Source organism: Oncorhynchus masou, chromosome 13 (genome assembly GCF_036934945.1).
Source record: "Oncorhynchus masou masou isolate Uvic2021 chromosome 13, UVic_Omas_1.1, whole genome shotgun sequence".
Lineage (NCBI taxonomy): Eukaryota > Metazoa > Chordata > Actinopteri > Salmoniformes > Salmonidae > Oncorhynchus > Oncorhynchus masou.
The window spans coordinates 80,880,328-80,905,559 of NC_088224.1; the positions used below are offsets into that span (position 1 = coordinate 80,880,328).

The window sequence follows — 25,232 nt, forward strand, 5'->3', positions numbered from 1 at the left end:
AAATATTTTTCCTCCCACGTAAAACTACGGTCAGGGTGTGGACGCTGGGGGGACGTAGACAATCTGCTTCAATCCCAATCCAGCTAACTCTTTCTGTGTGATAATATAGCCTGTTGAATCCATAGGGTAAGTTCAATTCAGTTGTCTTTTTTTTACGCTGATGTATATTCACACTTAGAAATCATAATATGTATTTGGTTTGTTTGCTATCGAGATTGCTAGCTTCAGGCGTCCGGTCTGAAGTCGAAGAAAAAGAAGAGGCGGAAAAACGGCTCCAACTGTTTTCCCTCCTTACGGGGCTTGATAATGTAACTAAGTATAAATGGTTGATGAACAAGGTTAAGTACCTAGTGCAGTAACTAGCCACAGTATAACTGTGGACTGAAAACAGCCTATTATCAGTATTCAAAACTGCTGCTAAGTAACGCTAACTATCAAACTAGCTCGAAAGCCAGGTACTGTACTATAGTAGGAGTAGCGGGCCAGCTAACTTAGTATAACGTTTGTAACTAGATATGACATTCATGATGGGCTGCCTTTGGCCAATGATTCCTGATTGTTGCTGTTGTCAGTGTCTACAATGGTAGATACAGTATTTGTACTCTTTGTACATTATTTTTTACACAATAATACACTTTGCTTCAACACAGTAATTTACACAGCAGAGTTATTTGAATTAATCTCAAATATATCATTCGTCACTAACTACTAGGCTAACTACCTAAATGGCTATAGCTAACTAGCAATTGTATTTTGGGAAAGAACCCTAGCAAGAACATTTGCTCTAACTAACTGTCAGGTACTATAAATTAATTAGTTTTATGCGATTAGCAAGTCAAATGTAATGTGGAATGCTCCCTGACAGCCACTGCTCATGCCATGGGGTCTCATGGGCTATTTATCTGTGCATGTACGATAATATCTACCAATAGCACTAATATGACCATTGCTTGACTTTACAAATAAATTAATCTATGAATTTCATATCAGTCTTCACTAAACCCAAAATGAAAGTGTGTGCAGTTTGTGCTCGAGCCCTGAGAAGCCTTCAGAAAATTGTTCAAACAGGGTTTTAACTCCACTCCGAGTAGTGGATTACTGCAGAGTTTGTCAAGGTGTGAGTCACGACCAGGCATTAGGTCAGGGTATCCCAAACTCGGTAATCGTTTTGGTTTTTGCCCTAGCACAGTACACCGCTGATTCAACTAATCATCAAAGTTTTATAATTTGAATCCGCTGTGTAGTGTTAGGGTAATAACCAAAACGTGCACCCAGCATTTGGGGAACACTGCATTAGGTAAATCACAAACAACTTGGCTTGACTGCACACCCAATGCAGTTGATTCAGAGTTTGACTGGATTGCCCAATGCCTGAGAGGTCTCCTGTTGCAGTGCAACTAGACAATCCTTGTGCTGTGAAACTAATGGGGGCCCTGAAAGCCTGCTGTGACCTCGTCAAAGTTTTTAGTCTATAGATTACATTGGTTGGTCATCGGAACAGTGTTCACTGTCATGTTTTAGAATGTATTTAAGAACTGCGAGGAATCTTTGTCTGTAGTTCCGTTCGTCGAGCATCATACTTCTTCTCGTGTTTGTCTTTTCAGGATTGTGTCACTGGAACTCCAGTGTAGCTGAACGTCTCCTGTCAGTGTCCCTGACTGTAGCTGTTGTCTCCTTGCTAAGGGACGAATGCACTCCAGGCCACCCCTGAATTCCTTTGGCTGCCTCCCTTGTGTATCCCAGTCCCATCAACATCTCTGAGTGTGAGTGTAAGTTAGCAGAAGAAGCAGAGTGAGCTATCATGGATGATATTTTTACCCAGTGCCGGGAAGGCAACGCAGTAGCTGTTCGCCTGTGGTTGGACAACACAGAGAATGACCTCAATCAGGGGTGAGTAACTTATCAGCTCCTTTTTTTACATAAACATTTTTGTGTCAGATGTTGAATTGCACGTACAAGGATATTAATTCACCTGCTATCAGTATCAAGTCTCACAATCATGCATGTAGGCAGGAGCTTGTGACCCGCTATCAGGAAGCCATGTCTCTATTGGACACTCTTCAATGTTAAAATAGGATATCACATCCAAATGTTGGACTGCTCAGTCATTATTCTATAGTGTAATACACAAATGATGCAGTTGCTTGGTGGAGTCATTCAATGGGTTCAGATATTGGCAATTAATACTTTTACATCTTTTCTTTGCCAATCCCCTGTGATGTTATGACCCTTGAGTTGTGCATACAATTAGTTCCACACAGCTGAAATGGGGAAAACTTCCAGGAATGTACAGATACCCACCACACCATCCCATGTACAATGAGAGGACATGAATGTGTATTGGTTTACTAGTACATCAAAAGCTGATGGGTAACATTGCTGGGTAATTGCACTGTTATTGTCTTTCTTTTGATGTGGTTGTTGTTGAGGGTTGCTGGACTCCTAGCCAGCCCGACTCCCCAACTCTGTGTGATTGTGACCTGAGATTTGAATCCACTTCTTTCTGAACATGTGACTTGGCTTGGTATGTGAACTTAAAATGAAGCCAAGGATGGCAAATGTCTTGGAAATGTGCACTGCCCTGAACATTTGTTTGGCTTGCCATTTATATCAGGTTACTGGGCAAAGACAGAGAGAAGATAAATAAAAAATAATGGGTGTTTCCTGCCTTAGCTTGTTTATGTGGCTGTTTTCATTTGACTATTGTAGACTGCAAAGCTATAGCCTTGCTCTAATGGTTGCATTTGGAGGTCCATTAGGCTGCGTTTAGACAGGCAGCCCAATTCTAACTTTTTTTTTCAGTCATTTGACCAGTCAGATCAACTCAGAAAAATATCCCATGTGAAAAAATCTGTGATTGGTCAAAAGGCCAATTGTGGAAAAAAATACAGCCTTACAAAGCAGGCTACATCATGCGTCCTGGCCTCTCCTGTATGTATCCTTGGTGCAACTGCTGGATCTCAGACATTTCTGGAGGAAGGTGACTTAAAAGAAAATATACAAAAAAATGTTAACCTCATCTGTCCTATATCAGGCCTGTTGTCTCTTGCATTCAGAACTATAGAGAGACACAGTTGCTGCCCCCAGGGCATGCTGTCTGAAGCTGCTTTTCTCAGTCTCATGCAGAGGCTTGATTGTTGTTGATTACCTTGCTTACCTTGCTTAGACATTACAGAGCACTATGCATAGATTTTATTTACCAGCGTTCATTGTTTCATTTTAGTTTTGCGTTCATACTATTGTGTGTACTTCACTGTAAGTAGCCGATGGGATACACATGCATGGATCTATTGTATTTGTGAGTTTGCACGGCCAACCTAACACGTGTGACCATTCTCCATTAGCCGATTGCCTGTCAAGTCCCACTTGTGTTGTTATGTTGATGTATATTTTCCCAATGGGAGAAACACATCCCTACTGGGCCTTTCAGCCCCTGCAATAACTGTGATTACATGGGTTTTATAGCTGACTGTACAAACACCCACATCCACCCTGTTGAATCCCACCATATCCTATATATTCCTATCCCACACGTTCTCATTGATGGTTTAGTGAAGGTGATTGTGAGCTCGTTTGTCCGTGTGGATAATGCACAAATGTAAATATGAGACAAGGACCGTAGTGGAATGCTGAATTCCCTTACAAGGAATAACACGGCAAAAATGAGCAAGAGAAAGGGGGAGGTGTAAACCAGGGAATTGTTGTGGGCTGGACGTAGGGTGCAAACGTGTGTTAGGCAGCATGTAGACAGGCAGCACATTTCTGATCTCTTTTTTTCACTAGTTGGTCTTCTGACCAATCAGATCAGCTTTGAAAAATCTCTGATGTAATTGGTCAAAAGTACAATTAGTGGAAAAAAGATCAGAACTCGGCTGCCTGGGCAAACACAGCCTTAGTGTGTGCAAGGATTTTTCTGCCATTGAAATCCTTGTGTTGGCCGCTTGTGGATTTCGGGACACTTAAGTACAAACAGTTAAAAATGTATAATTTTTTAAAATACATTTCCGGGACGGTAAAATGCTTTCTGTGCAAACGTAAATGACTAAAAACATATATACAGTATGTAGAAAAGATGATGGACCTATATATTTCTTTGAATAATCTTTGAGAACCAACAATTGCTAAAATAGACTTTAGCATTATTGTATTTTTTATCCATGGCAAACTGCATGAAATTGCAGTAAATTTGTTTTTAAAAGGCAAACAATTATCTCTGCTCCATGAAGACATTTGTAGAGTAGCTGCAAATTGGTTTTAAATTGGCAAGATTTTTCTACAATGCCAAGATGTGGGCCTCTAAAATGTTATCTTAAGCCCCTAAGGTCGATGTTCACGCCCCCGCAGAAGTCTAATTAGCGTAATAAAACAACTCTGTCTGAAGGTCCCTGGTACCAGCTGAAAAAATGAATGGAAGTACATATGGAGACCTTTTAGTGCCAAAAATAAAGGGTTAAAAACACATTAAATAAATGGAAAGGTTTCCTGATCTTTCCTGTCAGATATAGGACAGACACTTCAGAACACACTTCCTTTAGATTTTGTTGGGGGACAAAATGTTCCATGTTGTGAATCTGTTATTCAATGCATTTGTAAAGTAAAGCAAACACAATGTTTTTCACTTATATATTTTTTATATTCTTCAAGGTGTCTTAATTCAATATCAAATTGTAAAATGTTCCTTGGTTTGCCCTTGTTAAAACAATTCCATATAATGTAGTTGATGTTGGTTAATCTATTTGTGCATAAAGCTCTTTCCACCGCCTTTTTTTGCATGATGAGATTTACAGACACAATGATCCCTCCATGTTGAACGAACAAATTCTGTCGCCATTTATAAAATTGTACCGAAACTTCCTATTTCCATCACAGCAATTGTTTTTTCTTTTATACAGAATTACTTGACTATGGATGAAATGTAGTTTGTGAGTTTTTGCAGAAGGAATGCACAGGCAGAGCCATAACATCTTCCTCTCAATCATTCTTCTGTTTCCTGTACTCCTCTCCCAGTTGTATTAGATGGTCCCCTCAACATTTCCTCACGATGGACCAGCTAATTACAAACGTACGCAAATGAGTGACACTTTTTTTAAATGCAGCATAAGGCTATTTCTTGAATTTGAATCTTTCATTTAGGCCAACTCTATCATACTACTTTTTATTTTCTCTTATACCCATCTCTGATTTTAACTGAAACTGTAATTGAACATTTGAGAATATTCCTACACTGAAGATTGAGGCTCTTAAAGATAATATTGGCTACATTTACACAGGCAGCCCAATTCCTATCTTTTGACCAATTATTGGCAAAAGAGCTGATCAATTTGTCAAAAGACCAGAATAGAGCTGCCTGTGTAAACGCAGGTTTTTCAGACGGTCAGTGTATTTGGTCCACTTCGCATAGAAAAAGCCGACACCAGAACATTACAAATGCGACTCCCCACTCTTGAAAATACCTTGTTTGTGTTGTGGACTGTTCCGCCAGTTTGCTGGGTGGCAAAGGAGTGTGAACCATGGCTGGAGGCGTAGTATAGTCAAAGCACATTCAAGAAGTATAATTCATGTTAAGGATTCTTGCTTTAATTTCTTCTCTAGTCTAGCTGACTACTTCTGTAGATTTCTGCTGTAGGTAAAAAGCTGTCATTAGGCCTATATTAGAGGTCGACTGATTTTTATAATTTTTCAACGCTGATACAGATTATTGTAGGACCAAAAAAGCCGATACCGATTTAATCGGCCAAAAAAAATAAAAAAAAGTTTAATAATGACAATTACAACAATACTGAATGAACACTTATTTTAACTTAATATAATACATTATTACAATCTATTTAGCCTCAAATAAATAATGAAACATGTTCAATTTGGTTTAAATAATGCAAAGACGAAGTGTTGGAGAAGAAAGTAAAAGTGCAATATCTGCTATGTAAGAAAGCTAACGTTTCAGTTCCTTGCTCAGAACATGAGAACATATGAAAGCTGGTGGTTCCTTTTAACATGAGTCTTCAATATTCCCAGGTAAGAAGTTTTAGATTGTAGTTATTATAGGACTGGGCTCGAACCAGCAACACAACAACATCCACCATCGACGCAGCGGTTACCCATGAAGAGCAAGGGGAACAACTACTAGAAGGCTCAGAGCGAGTGACGTTTGAAACGCTATTTGTGCGCGCGAACAAGCTAGCCATTTCACTTCGGTTACACCAGACTCATCTCGGGAGTTGATAGGCTTGAAGTCATAAACAGCGCAATGCTTGACGCACAACGAAGAGCTGCTGGCAACTCACGAAAGTGCTGTTTGAATGAATGCTTACAGGCCTGCTTCTGACTACCATCGCTCAGTCCGATACTTGTATACTTAGTCAGATTATATGCAACGCAGGACACGCTAGATAATATCTAGTAATATCATCAACCATGTGTAGTTAACTAGTGATTATGATAGTTTTTTATAAGTTTAATGCTAGCTAGCAACTTACCTTGGCTTACTGCATTCACGTAACAGGCAGTCTCCTTGTGGAGTGCAACGAGAGAGAGACAGGTCGTTATTGCGTTGGACTAGTTATCTGTAAGATTGGATCCCCCGAGCTGACAAGGTGAAAATAAACAAGGCCATTAACCCACCGTCCCTAGGCCGTCATTGAAAATAAGAATGTGTTCTTAATTGAATTGCCTAGTTAACCTGTTGAAACTCTAGGGGCGCAATTTCATTTTTGGAAGAAAAACGTTCCCGTTTTAAACAAGATATTTTGTCACAAAAAGATGCTCGACTATGCATATAATTGCTACTGTTCGAAAGAAAACACTCTGACGTGTCCAGAAATACAAAGATCTTCTCTGTGCGTGCCCTTTAACGTGAGCTTCAGGCAAAACCAAGATGAGATGGCATCCAGGAAATGACAAGGATTTTTGAGGCTCTGTTTGTCATGATCTCCTTATATGGCTGTGAACGCAAGAGGAATGAGTCTGCCCTTTCTGTCGTTTCCCCAAGGTGTCTGCAGCATTGTGACGTATTTGTAGGCAGATCATTGGAAGATTGACCATAAGAGACCACATTTACCACGTGTCCGCCCGGTGTCCTGCGCCGAAATTGGTGCGCAAAAGTCACCTGCCAGTATTTTTCCAAACAATACAGAGAGTAAAGCAAGCTTCCACGAACTGCATGTCAATGAAGAGATATGTGAAAAAACACCTTGAGGACTGATTCCAAACAACGTTTGCCATGTTTCGGTCGATATTATGTAGTTAATCCGGAAAAAGTTTTACGTTGTAGGTGACTGCATTTTCGGTTCGTTTCATTAGCCCTGCGCAATGTAGAAAACGGAACGATTTCTCCTACACACAGACGCTTTCAGGAAACACTGCGCATTGGTGTGTAACTGAGAGTCTCCTCATTGAAAAAATCAGGAGCTCTTCAAAGGTAAATGATTTTATTTATTTGGTTATCTGGTTTTTGTGAAAATGTTGCGTGCTACATGTTATTCAAAATGCATTGCTAGCTTTGCATACTCTTACACAAATTAGTCAATTTCTATGGTTCAAAAGCATATTTTGAAAATCTGAGATGACAGTGTTGTTAAGAAAAGGCTAAGCTTGAGAGCAGATGCATTATTTTCATTTTATTTGCGATTTTCAGAAATCGTTAACGTTACATTATGCTAATGAGCTTCAGGCTATAACTGTAAACAGGGTTTTTTCATAGCCAAACGTGAACAAAACGGAGCGATTTGTCCTACACAAATAATATTTTTTTGAAAAACTGCACATTTGCTATGTAACTGAGAGTCTCCTCATTGAAAACATCCGAAGCTCTTCAAAGTTAATGATTTTATTTATTTGGTTATCTGGCTTTTGTGAAAATGTTGCGTGCTACATGCTACACAAAATGCTATGCTAGCTTTGCATACTCTTACACAAATTAGTCAATTTCTATGGTTCAAAAGCATATTTTGAAAATCTGAGATGACAGTGTTGTTAAGAAAAGGCTAAGCTTGAGAGCAAACGCATTATTTTAATTTTATTTGCGATTTTCAGAAATCGTTAACGTTGCGTTATGCTAATGAGCCTGAGGCTTTAGTCACGATCCCGGATCCGGGATGGGGAGTTTCAACAGGTTAAATAAAGATAAAAAAAATATATATCTGCAATCGGCGCCCCAAAATACAGATTTTCGATTTTTACGAATACTTGATATCGGCCCTAATTAATCGGCCATTCCGATTAATCGGTCGACCTCCAGTCTATATTCAGTGCTGTGATATACCATGGTAATGAGTTAGAGGCTCCTTGTTTGGTGAGGAGGCAGGGTGGGTTGTGTATGGTCATGGAGAATGCTGTTTATATTTAATTCCCCAGGGGAGGTTGGTAAATATTGTTCACCCACCTAGCCTCTGACTGGGCAGATCACATAGGTTGGTGACCCTCCAAGACCACTAACGTTACGTCTGTGTGAGAGGGGATGGCCCGGGACTGGGGTGTGTACTGTAGAGCCAGCTGTATACTCTGGGCCTTCCCAGCTCCCACTGGAGCCAGCTGCAACCAATCCTACTGTAGGCTACAGTCAGACACAAAACAAGTATGAGATTTCTCAAATCAAGGTCATACCTCTTTAATTGGTAGCTTGACTCTCTTTTCTGTGGCTGTGTGGATGGCGTGTTTCTTGTGTGTTTTCGAGTGTGCAAATAGACTAGTGTGAAAGAGTAAATCCGTATCAGCCTATTGATGTGAGTCATATGATCTCACAGTGAGCTCAGCATAGAGACAGACGGGGTGTAGATGGGGCTCTTCAGTCTACAAATCTGAGCCCTGTTGGCAGGTGGAACTGCCTGAAATAACCCCACCCAGGGGGTTGGGAGGGGCGGGACAGGCAGGAGAAAGCACCTCTGAAGCCCCCTGGCCTGGGCAACCTTGCTGGGAAAGGTTGGAGACACCCCCACTCCTGGCTCCACTGACTGATTCATTGGCCTGGGTCAGGGCGAAATCAGAAATAACTTCCTTTTAGTAAATCCGTTAGCTTCTCCTCTGCATGCACTCTGCTTATTGCGGCTCTGAGTATCCATAGCAACGGCTCTGCTTGGGCTGCTCTGCTCAACGAAGAGACCTTAGAGGGCAGTAATCTACTTTGTCACTCAACTCAGACAACTAAACAAGCATTATTTTCTGTGAAATAATATCTCCTGCAGTGGTGTAGTGGAGGGTATACGCTGTATACCCATGTATTCTTCAATTGACATTGAGAATACTCACTACTTAATCCCCACACACCGTAACAATTAAGACTGATGGAACCAATCAGAATGTTTATCTTAAAATGTTAATGGTTCTTAACATTTTAGGCATAGAAATGGGCACACGGCGGTAGATCTACGTCAGTAGATGCTCCTCAAAGGAGGAAGGGTGAATAAAATATAATTGTGAAACATTTTAAAAGTTATCCTTTTTAGAGAACTACTAAATATATTAATGTCACCAAATAATAGATAAAACACTTTTGCAATGAAGCTACTGTAGACCTTCAACACTGTAGGTTAGCACCATGGTGTAGCCGGAGGACAGCTAGCTTCCATCCTCCACTGGGTACATTGATTTCAATACAAAACCTAGGAGGTTAATGGTTCTCACCCCTTTCCATAGACTTACACCGAAATTATGACAATTTCTGGAGGATGTCCTCGAACATCTAGCAGCATGAACTGACATGTTGTGCACCCAATCAAAGGATCTGAGAATGAAGCTAGTACTGAAAGCATTTTTTAAAATTATTTTTTATTTGACCTTTATTTAACCAGGCAAGTCAGTTAGAAACACATTCTTATTTTCAATGACGGCCTGGGAACAGTGGGTTAACTGCTTGTTCAGGGGCCGAACGACAGATTTGTACCTTGTCAGCTTGGGGGTTTGAACTCGCAACCTTCCGGTTACTAGTCCAACGCTCTAACCACTAGGCTAGCCTGCCGCCCCAGCATAAGCTACAGCTAGCTAGAACTGCAGTTCATTAAATGTGGTGAGTTGTTGACTCTGAGAGATGAATACAATAGTTGAACAGTTTTTAAAAATGAATTTCTTCCGAAATGAAGGAGAAGAGAGATTTTGTCTATTTTTCCAGTTTCACTTACTTAGCTAGCAAATGCAGCTAGCTAGTTTAGCTTACTCAAACACCTTTCTCAAACAGAGGGATGCTATGTTAGCTAGCAGGCTATGACTATCCAACACAACACTGGAACTCTTCCAAATCATGGTACGTTTTTGGTTTTACTAATTTATTACCGGTGGTGTAAGTGCTAAACGCTTACTGACTGTACTCTGCAATAGAGGTCGACCGATTATGATTTTTCAATACCGATTATTGGAGGACCAAACGAAGCCGATACGATTAATCAGCCGATTTTATAAAAAAAAAATCAACTTGTAATAATGACAATTACAACAATACTGAATTAACACTTATTTTAACTTAATATAAAACATCAATAAAATCAATTTAGCTTCAAATAAATTATGAAACATGTTCAATTTGGTTTAAATAATGCAAAAACAAAGTGTTGGGGAAGAAAGTAAAAGTGCAATATGTGCCATGTAAAAAAAGCTGACGTTTAAGTTCCTTGCTCAGAATATGAGAACATATGAAAGTTGATGGTTCCTTTTAACATAACTTCAATATTTCAAGGTAAGAAGTTTTAGGTTGTAGTTAATATAGTATTTATAGGACTTTCTCTCAATACCATTTGTATTTCATATACCATTTATTATTTCAGTGAAATATGGAACCGTTCGGTATTTTATCTAACGGGTGGCATCCCTAAGTCTAAATATTGTTGTTACATTGTACAACCTTCAATGTATGTCATAATTATGTAACATTCTGGGAAATTAGTTCGCAATGAGCAAGGCAGCCCAAACTGTTGCATATACCCTGACTCTGCGTGCAATAAACGCAAGAGAAATTACACAATTTCACCTGGTTAATATTGCCTGCTAAACTGGATCAGTAGTTATAAGAAACAATCATAATCACTAGTTATAAGATAAGATAAGTAATGCTTGCTAGCAATTTACTTTGGCTTCTACTACATTCACGTAACAGGCAGGCTACTCGTGGAGTGCAATGGTTAGAGCGTTGGACTGGATAACTGTGCGGTTGCAAGATTGGAACCCCTGAGCTGACAAGGTGAAAATCCCACAGTTCCTAGGCAGTCATTGAGAATAAGAATGTGTTCTTGACTGACTTGCCTAGTTAAATAAAAGGTATAAAAAAATGTAAACATTTAAAAAATAATCTGAAATCGGCGCCCAAAAATACCGATTTCCGAATGTTGTGAGAACTTGAAATCGGCACTAATTAATTGGTCGACCTCTACTCTGTAACATTACTGTGTGTTTGTAGCTAATAGAACTAACCTGCTATGTTGACCTTAGGTAATATGGTGTCAACGATGTAAGTTGTGTATAGCAGTTAGGATATGGTTTAGAGGTCGACCGATTAATCGGAATGGCAGTTTAATTGGGGTCGATTTCAAGTTTTCATAACAATTGGAAATAGGTATTTTTGGACGCCAATTTTGGCACATTTAAAAAAAATAAAAAAATAATTACATTTATTTTTACAAGTCAGTCAACCTCTCTGGGCAACCCGACGCGCTAGCGTCCCACCTTGCCAACAATAAATGCAAATGCACTACGCCAAATGCTAATAGCACTCGTTAAAACTCAAACGTTCATTAAAACACACTTGCAGGGTACTCAATTCAAGCTACACTCGTTGTGAATCTAGCCAACAAGTCAGATTTTTAAAATGCTTTTCGGTGAAAGCATGAGAATCTATCTGATAGCATGCAACACCCCGAAATACCCGAAGGGGACGTAAACAAAAGAATTAGCGTAGCCGGCGCTACACAAAACGCAGAAATAAAATATAAAACATTCATTACCTTTGACGAGCTTCTTTGTTGGCACTCCTATATGTCCCATAAACATCACAATTGGGTCTTTTTTCCGATTAAATCGGTCCTTGTATACCCAAAATGTCAATTTATGAAGACTGTGTGATCCAGGAAAAACACAGTTTCTAAACGCAACGTTATTTTTTAAAATTAAAAAAGTTGCCTATAAACTTTGACAAAACACTTCAAACTACTTTTGTAATCCAACTTTAGGTATTAGTAAACGTTAATACGCGATTGAATTCATCACAGGGCGATCTGTATTCAATAGCATTAAGTCTTGAGATGATGGTCGATATTCTCTCTACCAAAACTTCCTTTGTGATGCAGCGATGACAGGAAGTGCCTCTTCTTCGTTGAACCAAGGAATAACGTCACACCAATTGCCAAGACTGGAGACATCGTGTGGAAGCTGTAGGAATTGTCAACTGGGAGCCATCTATTTTCTCTTCCCATAGACAATACAGGCAACTGGCGCATTGATATTTTTTTTCTTTTGGGTGATCAGTTTTCCTTGGGATTTTCCCCGAGACACACGTTCTGTTATCGTCACAGCCGTGGTTTAACCAGTTTTAGGAACTTCAGAGTGTTTTCTATCCACACATACTAATCATATGCATATACTATATTCCTGGCATGAGTAGCAGGACGTTGAAATGTTGTGCGATTTTTAACAAAATGTTGAAAAAAGTAGCCCTAGCTCTAACAGGTTTAAGAACACATTCTTATTTTCAATGGCGGCCTAGGAACGGTGGGTTAACTGCCTTGTTCAGGGGCAGAATGACATTTTCACTTTGTCAGCTCAGGGATTCAATCTTGCAACCCTACGGTTAACTAGTCCAATGCTCTAACCACCTGCCTCACGAGGAACCTGTTTGTTACGCGAATGCAGTAAGAAGCCAAGGTAAGTTGCTAGCTAGCATTAAACTTCTCTTATTAAACAGTCAATCATAATCACTAGTCAACGACACATGGTTGACGATATTACTAGATATCTAGCGTGTCCTGTGTTGCATATAATCGATGCGGTGCGCTTTCGCGAAAAAGGACTGTCATTGCTCCAACGTGTACCAAGCCATCAACATCAATGCCTTTCTTAAAATCAATACAACGAAGTATATATTTTTAAACCGTCATATTTAGCTAAAAGAAATCCAGGTTAGCAGGCAATATTAACCAGGTGAAATTGTGTCACTTCTCTTGCGTTCATTGCACACAGAGCCAGGGTATATGCAACAGTTGGGGCTCATTGCAAACTAATTTGCCAGAATTTTACGTAATTATGACATTTAAGGTTGTGGAATGTAACAGCAATATTTAGCCTTAGGGATGCCATCCGTTACGGAACGGTTCCATATTTCACTGAAAGAATAAACGTTTTTGTTTTCGAAATGATAGTTTCCGGATTTGGCCATATTAATGACCTAAGGCTCGTATTTCTGTGTGTTATGTTATAATTAAGTATATGATTTGATAGAGCAGTCTGACTGAGCGATGGTAGGCACCAGCAGGCTCGTAAGCATTCATTCAAACACCACTTTTGTGCGTTTTGCCAGCAGCTCTTCGCAATACTTCAAGCAATAGTCCAAGGTATATGAAATGCAAATGGTATAGAGAGAAATAGTCATAATTCCTACAATAACTACAACCTAAAACTTCTTACTTGGGAATATTGAAGACTCGTGTTAAAAGGAACCACCAGCTTTCTGATGTTCTGAGCAAGGAACTTAAACGTTAGCTTTTTTCCATGGCACATATTGCACTTTAAATTTCTTCTCCAACACTTTGTTTTTGCATTATTTAAACCAAATTGAACATGTTTATTTATTTGAGGCTAAATTGATTTTATTGATGTATTAAGTTAAGTGTTCATTCAGTGTTGTAATTGTCATAATTATAAAAACGAAACACAAATTGGCCTATTAATCGGTATCGGCTTTGTTTGGTCCTCCAATAATCGGTATCAGCGTTGAAAAATCATAATCGGTCGACCTCATATGGTTAGGCTTGGAATTGATTTATTTGTTTGGCCTGTTAAAACAACTGATGTGTTGTGCATTTGATGTCCACAAACGAAGGGAAAGGGTCATAAGAGGCGAGCACATAGATGCAAGAAGGAACACAACGTGGCTGCTATGTGTGCTCAAGGGTGTATTCATTCTGCTGATTCTGTTGGGGAAATAAATAAAAAAATCTTCAATGGAAGTGAATGAAATGGTGTTAAACATTTCTATATTTGTATAATAGAAACTCTTATGCAGCTGTTTGGACTAATGATTACACCCTAGATCAGCTAGATACAGGCAAGAGTGTGCGAGGCGTTATTGAATGTGTCACTGTCTGTCCATGTGTCACCTCAATCTTCTCTCGACCTGTGCACCTAGTAAACTTTCATTCATAGTCTAGGCTGTAGCTACCTCATGATGGGTATAAGGAAAATTAGAGTATCATGGAGTAGCCTAAACCTACTGCTGTTAAATTGAACTGGGTGAATGGAATATGAATCACAGTCATCCAATATGCTGTAATAGTAATAAGGCCATGCTCATGAAGAGAGAAAAATAATCGTCCTCCCTCAACTTAAACGGCACAATCCGCCACTGGTATACGTGTGAAAGTTCCAAAATGCAATTTGTGGGAAAAGACCTTTCTAAAATGCGCACTGTTTATGTGAGCAGTTTCATGGACAGAGATGGAAATATCTGTTAGAAATTTAGAGGAGAGCTCTTATGATGGAACACTAGGAATAATGGCTTTGGCTTCTAGACAAAGAATTTAGAAAACCAATAGAATCAAATTTCAAATCAAATTTATTTATTTAGCCCTTCGTACATCAGCTGATATCTCAAAGTGCTGTACAGAAACCCAGCCTAAAACCCCAAACAGCAAGCAATGCAGGTGTAGAAGCACGGTGGTTAGGAAAAACTCCCTAGAAAGGCCAAAACCTTGGAAGAAACCTAGAGAGGAACCAGGCTATGTGGGGTGGCCAGTCCTCTTCTGACTGTGCTGGGTAGAGATTATAACAGAACATGGCCAAGATGTTCAAATGTTCATAAATGACCAGCATGGTCGAATAATAATAATAAGGCAGAAACTGGAGCAGCAGCACGGCCAGGTGGACTGGGGACAGCAAGGAGTCATCATGTCAGGTAGTCCTGGGGCATGGTCCTAGAACAAGAGAATGCATATGAGGAAGCCTTTATCAAATTATTGCCTCCATGTTTCTATGGTGGGATTTGGGCAATAGGGTACTTTGAAACAAGTTAATTAAGACATGCCTCATAATATCAAGTGAAACGTCCAGATTTCAAACAATTAAGGAACAGTAAAAATATAGCAATGCTAATGATGGGCCTAACAGTCTTCAGGTAGAGGGGAAGGCTTTCCGAAAAACCTCAATTAAATGTTAACGAGCTACAAAGACGCCATGATTATTTGCATCATTCCAGTGGCCATTTGTTTAGCAACCTCCATGTCATGTGCTAGAGAAACCTTATTAACCCAACAACAGTTCTAGGTGCCTGTGCACTGGAATTAAAGGGTAACTAACTACAGACCTCAAGTGTTGTTGTGGTTTAAGCATTGTTACGGACTTTGACAACAGAATTTATGTTTTTTTCTATTAAAAAAAGTGACTGGGGGAAAAAAGAATCTGAAACCTGTGAATTTCTGGCTCAGTTGACTCTTTTTACAGCTTGGGTTGTCCTTACTGTGAAAGACCAATGTTTGATTGATCATTTTAGGTCATTCAGAGGGAATGTCACTATTTCGCATTACATTTTTCATGGGGGTTATCTTTGCCTGGTGGGCAAATTGGTAAATGTTTTGTTAAATTTGAGTATACCCATTTCTCCAAGCACCACTACACCGCTGCTCTCTTTAGTGACCAACTGAGTGGTTGATAGGTCGCTTTAAATGGCCTGTATTTACTATGGTCGCACAATTAATCAAATTCACATTGAAATCGTAATATTGACGCTCAATATCCATATCGCATGCAATATTTTGAAATGCATCTCCATTTATTGTTTACTCTGTTTCTTCTCCTTGTGGCTGCTTCCCACACACACCAAGCTCCGCCCCCTGTCACTCAAAGAGTGCGGGTCCTCCTCCCCGCTGTTAAGATTCAATATAAATGTGCATGCTGTTCTGTTATGTCAAATGTGGTCAACCGATTGTTCCAAACTAGAACGATGCTGCTTTCCACTTTACTTCTTAATACAAGTCATTACATTTCTTTGATTCCAACAGTTCATCTAAGTGTTTTGCTTCATATTGTGTGTCAAATTGCAATATTTGGTGAAAACAAATTGCAATTAGAATTTTTGGGGCCCATATTGTACAGCCTTAGTATTCATCCTGAATGAACTCTGCTGGGATTATTGATTTACAATTACTGTCCTACTTGATATCATTGTCTGCTGGAGAGGGCTGCTGTATGAGTACATTGGGCTAAATCTGTTCTGAGCACATCTACAGGTCATCCACCCAGGTTTCTGGATGGTGTGTGTTCGGGGAGGCAGGGTCTCTGTGGGCCTCATTGATGCTGTTTTCCCTGGAACACATAAAGGGGGCTGTTTTCATCACAATACCCCCTCAGTTCTCAACTTCCAGATCGAAACATTCAGCACTTTTCTCTCACTGTCGTGTTTCTAGCAAGTGCAGCATGATTTAATTTATACACAGAGCGTCACACATCTTGGCACAAATCATAAGCACATCAGTGCCCTATGGAATTCTTCTGACATTCAGGAATGAGTGGAGAATGGAAAATTTCATCGTCAAATTCCTCTCCATTTGTTGACAGGCTGTGAGAGAGAGAAGGAAAGCGGGAGGGAGCTTGTGGTAGACGGGAGGGTAGTGGAGAAGTTTTGGCGTGTGCAGGAACTATCTGGAGTGGAGGGGGGCTGAGGTGATGAAGGCCAGTGACAGGATAAAGCAGCAGAGGCCTGAGAAATGCAGCATGACATAACACATAGCAGCTGGGGAGTCGTGTGTGTGTGTGTGTGTGTGTGTGTGTGTGTGTGTGTGTGTGCCCCTGGTGAAGGAAGTCTCCCCGACCCTTATAAGGCCTGCAGAGAATGCTTGTCCTGTTGTTCTTTTAGTCCCTCTTTCGTGACTGCCTCACTACTATACGCCAGCCAGCTCTCTGTCCCCACTGCCTCACTACTATACGCCAGCCAGCTCTGTCTGTCCCCACTGCCTCACTACTATACGCCAGCCAGCTGTCTGCCCCCACTGCCTCACTACTATACGCCAGCCAGCTCTCTCTGCCCCCACTGCCTCACTACTATACGCCAGCTTGCTCTGTCTGTCCCCACTGCCTCACTACTATACGTCATCCAGCTCTGTCCCCACTGCCTCACTACTATACGCCAGCCAGCTCTCTCTGCCCCCACTGCCTCACTACTATACGCCAGCCAGCTCTGTCTGTCCCCACTGCCTCACTACTATACGCCAGCTTGCTCTGTCTGTCCCCACTGCCTCACTACTATACGCCAGCCAGCTGTCTGCCCCCACTGCCTCACTACTATACGCCAGCCAGCTCTGTCTGCCCCCACTGCCTCACTACTATACGCCAGCCAGCTTTGTCTGTCCCCACTGCCTCACTACTATACGCCAGCCAGCTCTGTCTGTCCCCACTGCCTCACTACTATACCAAATCAAATTTAGTAGTCACGTGCGCTGAATACAACAGGTGTTGACCTTACAGTGAAATGCTTACTTACGAGCCCTTAACCAAGAATGCCGTTAAAAAAAAACATAAGAAATAAAAGTAACAAGTAATTAAAGAGCAGCAGTAAAATGACAATAGCGTGACTATATACATGGAGGTACCGGTTAGTCGAGGTAATTGAGGAAATATGTACATGTAGGTAGCGTTATTAAAGTGACTATGCATAGATGATAACAGAGTAGCAGCACTGTAAAAAGGGGGGGGGGGCAATGCAAATAGTCTGGGTAGCCATTTTGAATAGATGTCAGGAGTCTTACGGCTTGGGGGTAGAAGCTGTTTAGAAGCTTCTTGGACCTAGACTTGGTGCTCCGGTGCTGCTTGCCGTGCGGTAGCAGAGAGACTAGTCTTTGACTAGGGTGGCTGGGGTCTTTGACACATTTTAGGGCCTTCCTCTGACACCGCCTGGTATTAGAGGTCCTGGATGTCAGGAAGCTTGGCCCCAGTGATGTACTGGGCCATTCGCACTACTTTCTGTAGTGCCTTGCGGTTGGAGGCCGAGCAGTTGCCAAACCAGGCAGTGATGCAACGAGTCAGGATGGTTCAGCTGTAGAACCTTTTGAGGATCTGAGGACCCATGACAAATCCTTTTAGTCTCCTGAGGGGGAATAGGCTTTGTTGTGCCCTCTTCATAACTGTCTTGGTGTGCTTGGACCATGTTCGTTTGTTGATGTGGACACCAAGGAACTTGAAGCTCTCAACCTGCTCCACTGCAGCCCCATCGATGAGAATGGAGGCGTGCTCGGTCCTCTCTTTCCTGTAGTCCACGATCATCATCTTTATCACGTTGAGGGAGAGACTGTTGTCCTGGCACCACACGGCCAAGTCTCTGACCTTCCTATAGGCTGTCTTGTCGTTGTTGGTGATCAGGCCTACCACGCCGGCCAGCTCTCGGTGTGTCCCCACTGCCTCTACCATACGCCGGCCAGCTCTCGGTGTGTCCTCTCTACCATACGCCGGCCAGCTCTCGGTGTGTCCCCACTGCCTCTCTACCATACGCCGGCCAGCTCTCGGTGTGTCCCCACTGCCTCTCTACCATACGCCGGCCAGCTCTCGGTGTGTCCCCACTGCCTCTACCATACGCCGGCCAGCTCTCGGTGTGTCCCCACTGCCTCTACCATACGCCGGCCAGCTCTCGGTGTGTCCCCACTGCCTCTACCATACGCCGGCCAGCTCTCGGTGTGTCCCCACTGCCTCTACCATACGCCGGCCAGCTCTCGGTGTGTCCCCACTGCCTCTACCATACGCCGGCCAGCTCTCGGTGTGTCCCCACTGCCTCTCTACCATACGCCGGCCAGCTCTCGGTGTGTCCCCACTGCCTCTCTACCATACGCCGGCCAGCTCTCGGTGTGTCCCCACTGCCTCTCTACCATACGCCGGGCCAGCTCTTGTTGTGTCCCCACTGCCTCTCTACCATATGCCGGCCAGCTCTCGGTGTGTCCCCACTGCCTCTCTACCATACGCCGGCCAGCTCTCGGTGTGTCCCCACTGCCTCTACCATACGCCGGCCAGCTCTCGGTGTGTCCCCACTGCCTCTACCATACGCCGGCCAGCTCTGTTTGTCCACATTTCTACTTTCCTTTTCATGCACACATTCTCTGCCTGGGCTGGGTTCAGTATGAAAAAGAAAAATGTGACATTTTCAGTTAAACCGTTCCTGTGAAAGCTTTGGAGAAACATGTTGTTCAGTACAAAGCGTCACGCAACGTACCAAACGTCCAATCGGATTGAACGCACTAACCCTGCTCTCTTGCCCCTCTGTCTGACTGTCATTGTCACTGTTATGGTTGTTAAGGTCATCGCGGGGACGCTGTCATGAGGTGTCACTCCTGTCCTGTCGGGCCACTGTCCTAACATGTGTTTCTGTCAATGTGACTAAGGCAGAGTGGGACGGGTTGCCACTGCCAGCAGCACATCTCCTCTGTTGCTCTGTGACTGACTGCAGGGCAGGCTGAGTTCATATTCAGTTCCTGTTTCCTGGCTGGATGTTGACAGAATTTCACTATCAGTCATGATCATCTGTTTTCACCATTTCTCTGTTCTTTGCTCACAGCTGTGCATTGCTGCACTGCATTCCCCTGCCTACTGCCAAACTCTTCTGTTTTAACTAGATAGGCTTAGGCTTACTTAAAGGCACTTCATGCTTCTATAAGCCATTAGGCCAAGCAGGCACAGGGAGTTTTTGCTTACCTCTCAGTTATGAACAAGGCTATGCTGTAGGTAGCAGTATCATGTCCTTTAGTACTGAGAATCCAGATAGGCCTACACCATTAGTCAGACAGAGTCCTGCTAGGTGCTTTCAGTTCTATACTGCTGTTATATGACAGGGTTGGGTGGTTGTTGTTAAATGACCAGGGGCTAGTAGTTTCCTCCTTGATGGTAGTAAACGGTCCGTGGTGTGAAAGCAGTATGGTGTGATGTTATTCTGTCCTCAGGGATGACCATGGCTTCAGTCCTCTCCACTGGGCCTGCAGGGAAGGCCGCTCCAGCGTGGTGGACATGCTCATCATGAGAGGGGCTCGCATCAACGTCATGAACAGAGGAGATGACACGCCCCTGCACCTGGCCTCCAGCCACGGCCACAGAGACATCGTGGGCAAGGTGGGGCTGAGTGGAGACACTGCACAAAAACTACTTACATACATACACACTGCACTTACTACAAACACTTGATGTCAATTATATCATTGGGTTGATACAGCTTCTCTTTAGGTTGATATAGCTTCAGCTATTAAAGGCCATGAAGGAACGTAAGAAACCATAGTTGCTGGCTGCCCAACACCCCAAGTCACTGCATGGTTAAGACTTGTCTGCTCTTGTTGCAGTGCTGACTGACATCAGTCACAGTTTCTGGTTTGGTAGCGCTGCATCACCATGGTTATGATTTGTCTGCTCTTGTTGCAGTGCTGACTGACATCAGTCACAGTTTCTGGTTTGGTAGCGCTGCATCACCATGGTTATGATTTGGTTTAATATTAGACATGTCACGATAACCTCTGGAATGTGTGAGCAGACAGGAGATATCCTTTTCCAGGCCTGCCATAGTTGGATTACTAGCATCACTGTATATAATCCAAACAGGATCTGGACAGCCTTTTGTTGTGTCTAATCTTGTGTTTCGGTCTCCTAGCTGATCCAGTGCAAAGCAGACACCAACACTGCCAATGAGCACGGCAACACACCATTGCATTACGCCTGCTTCTGGGGACAGGAGTTAGTGGCTGAGGTCAGTATGCCCCCTGGTGGCCTACTCTGGCTACTCTCTGTTTTCTGTGTGAACAACAGCTTTTGTACCACTAGAGTTACATTAATGTCTGTCTTCCTCAGGACCTGGTGACTAATGGAGCTCAGGTGAACATCTGTAATAAGTATGGAGAAACTCCTCTGGACAAAGCCAAACCTCACCTGCGTGAAGCCCTCCAAGGTATTCAACATCCCATTACTCTGCAATGTTGGCAAGAAAAAGGTGATTATTATCTGTGTGTTAGCCCTGTTACCTAATCAATGCGTGCTTTGTGTTCGCCCCCCTCTCAGAGAAGGCAGAGAAGTTGGGCCAGAGTTTGACCAAGGTCCCCTTCAAGGACACGTTCTGGAAAGGCACCACCAGAACTCGACCCCGTAAGTCCCACAGCCACAAAGCCATTTACTAGCAAGAAGAGAAGTGAATATAGGGTACAGTTTGTAGGAATGAATATCCAGTAAATGTCCCACTGAGGTCTCTGGTAGTCCCCAAGGTGCCTGATGACATTTCCACTGCCTTTCAGTGTGCTAAATTGTGCAGAAATAGTAGATATTTTTGCCAGGCCTAGGGCTTTAGCTATGCTCTTCAACTCTGTCCTCTGTGCGTCAATGCGTGCAGGTAACGGCACGTTGAACAAAGCAGCGGGCATTGACTTCAAACAGCTCTCCCTCCTGGCTAAGATCAATGAGAACCAGTCTGGAGAGGTATGGAGCTGTTGTTTCTACATAACTGTTGTTTTATCTGTTACTGATGTCCACAATAAGGCATGTTACAAAGTGATCAATCTCACACCAGCATAGGTTTTGTTTTGCATAGTTACACTGTATATTGTCATATTGTGGAGGTTATGCCTGAACTGTCTCAATGCTTCTTTCTTCTTTAGTTGTGGCAAGGCCGCTGGCAGGGGAATGAGGTTGTGGTGAAAGTGTTGAAGGTTCGCGACTGGTCCACCAGAAAAAGCAGAGACTTCAATGAGGAGTATCCCAAACTTCGGTAATACCGGTTTACCTGCTTATTGTTCATTGTAGGTGTAATTTCTCCTGTTGTGTAGATATCATGTCTGTCTTCCTCTTGTACCTTTTTTTATTTACTGGATTGTCCCTCATATGTCCCATCCTATATGCATATTTGTCTGTCTCCTCCCCCCTGTCCCTCTTCCTCGGGCCCATCCCAGGATATTCTCCCACCCCAATGTGCTGCCCATGTTGGGAGCGTGTCAGTCTCCTCCCGCCCCTCACCCCATCATCATCACACACTGGATGCCCTATGGCTCCCTCTACAACGTGCTTCACGAGGGCACCAGTGAGTACTACCTTAACCTGCACTGTACTAAAGACTTCCAATAAGGTCATTGATTCATAGAATATTCCTGGACGTCTTTTGGAAGTGCAGGCTTAAGTATTGGAGAAGAGAGCAATTCATATTACTGTACTAGTTACTAGAGACGGAGTACAATGTTACAGCTGTTGCTGACGTGTGAAAATGACTGACATGGCTCTGTTGTCTTCTGTCAGACTTTGTGGTTGACCAGACACAGGCGGTGAAGTTTGCTTTGGACATTGCCTGTGGGATGGCCTTCCTCCACACGCTCGAGCCCATGATCTCGCGGCACTCTCTCAACAGCAAGAGTGTCATGGTGAGAGATGACCTCACATTAACATGGCATTCACTACAGTGATGTATTGTAGTTGTCATGTGTTTCACTCATGCTTCTTATGCCTTGGTAGATGACTGACTTTGTGTTCGAAACCCACTGTTATAATGCCCTGATATTCCTTGACAGATCGACGAGGACATGACAGCCAGGATCAGCATGTCAGACGTCAAGTTCTCCTTCCAGTGTCCTGGCAGGATGTACTCCCCAGCATGGGTAGCCCCTGAAGGTACATTACACACTCAGCAACTTTTTCTCTGCTTATCGCTTTTCACCGTTGAGAATGTAAATATTTGCTTTATGTAACTAGAAGGCATACAACTCCTACAGCTATGAATGAATCATCTTTCTCTCTGTCCTGTGCCCATGCAGCCCTGCAGAAGAAGCCTGAGGAGATCAACCGGCGGTCAGCAGACATGTGGAGCTTTGCTGTGTTGCTATGGGAGCTGGTGACCAGGGAGGTGCCCTTCGCTGACCTCTCCAACATGGAGATTGGCATGAAGGTGAGACCGCTGGAGCTCAGGGTGCTGGAAGTTATAGGATTCGTTACAACAGGAATCTCAAAACACATGTCTCAGTTTAGTCTTGTCCTTCCCAGTGTCTCTGACATGGTTCTATCTCTGTTCTGCCCTCAGGTGGCCCTGGAAGGCCTACGACCCACAATTCCTCCGGGCATCTCACCCCACATCTGCAAGCTCATGAAGATCTGTATGAACGAAGATCCAGCCAAGAGGCCTAAATTTGACATGATCGTACCCATCCTAGAGAAAATGCAGGACAAGTGAACTGCTTTTTTGCTCTGCCTTGAGCAGAGCAAAACCCCAGATATCATCCAGAGATGTGGTGCTTCCCAGTGGTGCCTTCGACCTACTCTCACTACTTACCGCTGCCCTCAATGTCACTCACTTAAGCCTCTGAAACCGGCGACAGTCACTTATTCTATTCTTGATTATGATTTTTACTTGACTTATCAAGACACGTTTTTATCAGTACTTTCATCTACGTCACTGTCTTATCGCGTCCATGCTGGAGCTAAGAACTGACACTTACGACTGTGTTCTAATCATGTGGACTGAGTACAAGCCTCTGTGACTGAATAACCTGTGGAGGTCAGGATGACAATCTGTCTTTCGCACTGCTTCCTTTCTTTACCTTTGGAGGAGGTGTCACTAACTAGGGGTCAGACGCTGTAAAGTGACCTGTAACCTATTATTCCTGATAATGAAAGCTCTTACGAAAACAACACCTTGCTGTATTATCCTGAAGCTTGTCTTGTGGAACTGAGTGTGTACTATATATGGCTTGTTTCCTTTATTGTTTCAAGTGCAAGTAGTATGTATTCAAACAGGGTTATAGGACTGCTCCTGCTGTTAGACTATTTATCCAACAAAGCATTTCCATGTCCAGTATTCTTCAGGAAGTGCAGGGGAATGAGCGGAACCACTTTTTACACGTGCGCTACTTTGTGTTAATTGTTCATCTTTGATTCCAATGGATGTTGAAAGAGGGAACTGCCCTCTGAGTGGGAAGTCAGAAGTATAGTATCTGACTTTATAAGGCATCCGCATACTAGGTTTGGTTTGATCCCAGCATAACTTGGTTAGGCGACGGGAATGTTTGTGCCTTGCATACTTCATCAAGACATTTGTTTGAAAAACGAGAAAGAAGCGTCAATATTACTTCAGCCCGCATCAGAAGCCGTACAACAACACAGCCATAATACTTCCTCAAAATTGCCTGAATTAATCTAACATAAATCAAGGAATCTGTAATCAATATTGACCTTTTTGCTGAGGTCTTAGTTGCACAATTTTACATCTAAGCTGCATGTTGCAGTATTTCTCAAGTTAACAAAATGTGTGTGAAAACTTCTCATAGAATGACAACATGTAATTGAAGAATTCCTGTTGACCAATCACTGATGAAAGGGCGTGGTCTTTGGCTACCAAACTTCAGCTTGCATCAAGGAAGAGAAGTGTGCTGTAACAGGTGAAAAAAAACACCTGTCGAATGCTGCTGAACACCAAAACAAATGCCATTTTTCGACTGGGAAGCATACCTCTCTGTGCACTGCATCAGACAGTTTGGTATATTTTATCACTATTTTCTGCCCTCAGATCATTGGGATTTGTTTTCTTCAACTCTCATCTTCGTTGAATTCTGTGGCTATGTTTATGCCTGAGGCAATTCTCAACTTTTCCCAGGCGAGTGAAGATGAAATAGCAGAATGTTAATGTTATCCCCTTATTGTCTATCTTGTTGCTTTGTTTCCGCTTGCTTTTTGACTTCACTGCATTGTTGTGCCCTGATATGAGTTCCGTCTTTATTGTCAATGTTTTACTTATTTGTTTTTGAACATAAGTTCTTCGTGCCTCCACCAGCTTGCTTATTTCTGCCAAATCACTGGGGTAAAAGTCAAAACCAAGCATGTCTTATACAAATGTATGTAATTTATAAGTATATGAATAAAAAAAATATTGGTATCTAGTCCGAAAGATCTTGTTTTGGTGTTTTTCTCAGACTAGTGCATGATAGTGGAGGTTAATCCATGCAGGTAGGCACAGACAGGAAAGTATCTGGCAGAATTACCAGCATTTACTACAAAGTTTGTCAAATCAAATTTTATTGGTCACATACACATTTAGCAGATATTATTGTGGGTGTAGT

General features: G+C 42.4%; 1 protein-coding gene across 1 annotated transcript; it reads left to right on the forward strand.

Annotated features, from left to right (window-relative positions):
- LOC135553130 (integrin-linked protein kinase) lies at positions 1 to 25,060 on the forward strand. The gene is made up of 13 exons (XM_064985268.1): positions 1 to 126; positions 1,605 to 1,890; positions 20,106 to 20,271; positions 20,801 to 20,896; positions 20,998 to 21,094; positions 21,205 to 21,288; positions 21,530 to 21,615; positions 21,795 to 21,904; positions 22,086 to 22,213; positions 22,426 to 22,547; positions 22,695 to 22,794; positions 22,938 to 23,068; positions 23,201 to 25,060. Exons 2-13 carry the CDS (start codon positions 1,802 to 1,804, stop codon positions 23,348 to 23,350), a joined length of 1,359 nt encoding a protein of 452 aa, XP_064841340.1. The 5' UTR covers positions 1 to 126; positions 1,605 to 1,801; the 3' UTR covers positions 23,351 to 25,060.
- Positions 25,061 to 25,232: the final 172 nt, after the last annotated feature.

Excerpts from the sequence above, each read along its gene's own strand:
- LOC135553130 (XM_064985268.1), top strand. The coding sequence starts at position 1,802 with ATGGATGATATTTTTACCCAGTGCCGGGAAGGCAACGCAGTAGCTGTT. Across the intron at positions 1,891-20,105 it reads GAGAATGACCTCAATCAGGG|GGATGACCATGGCTTCAGTC; the intron begins GTGAGTAACTTA and ends TTCTGTCCTCAG. Across the intron at positions 21,905-22,085 it reads GAGGAGTATCCCAAACTTCG|GATATTCTCCCACCCCAATG; the intron begins GTAATACCGGTT and ends GGCCCATCCCAG.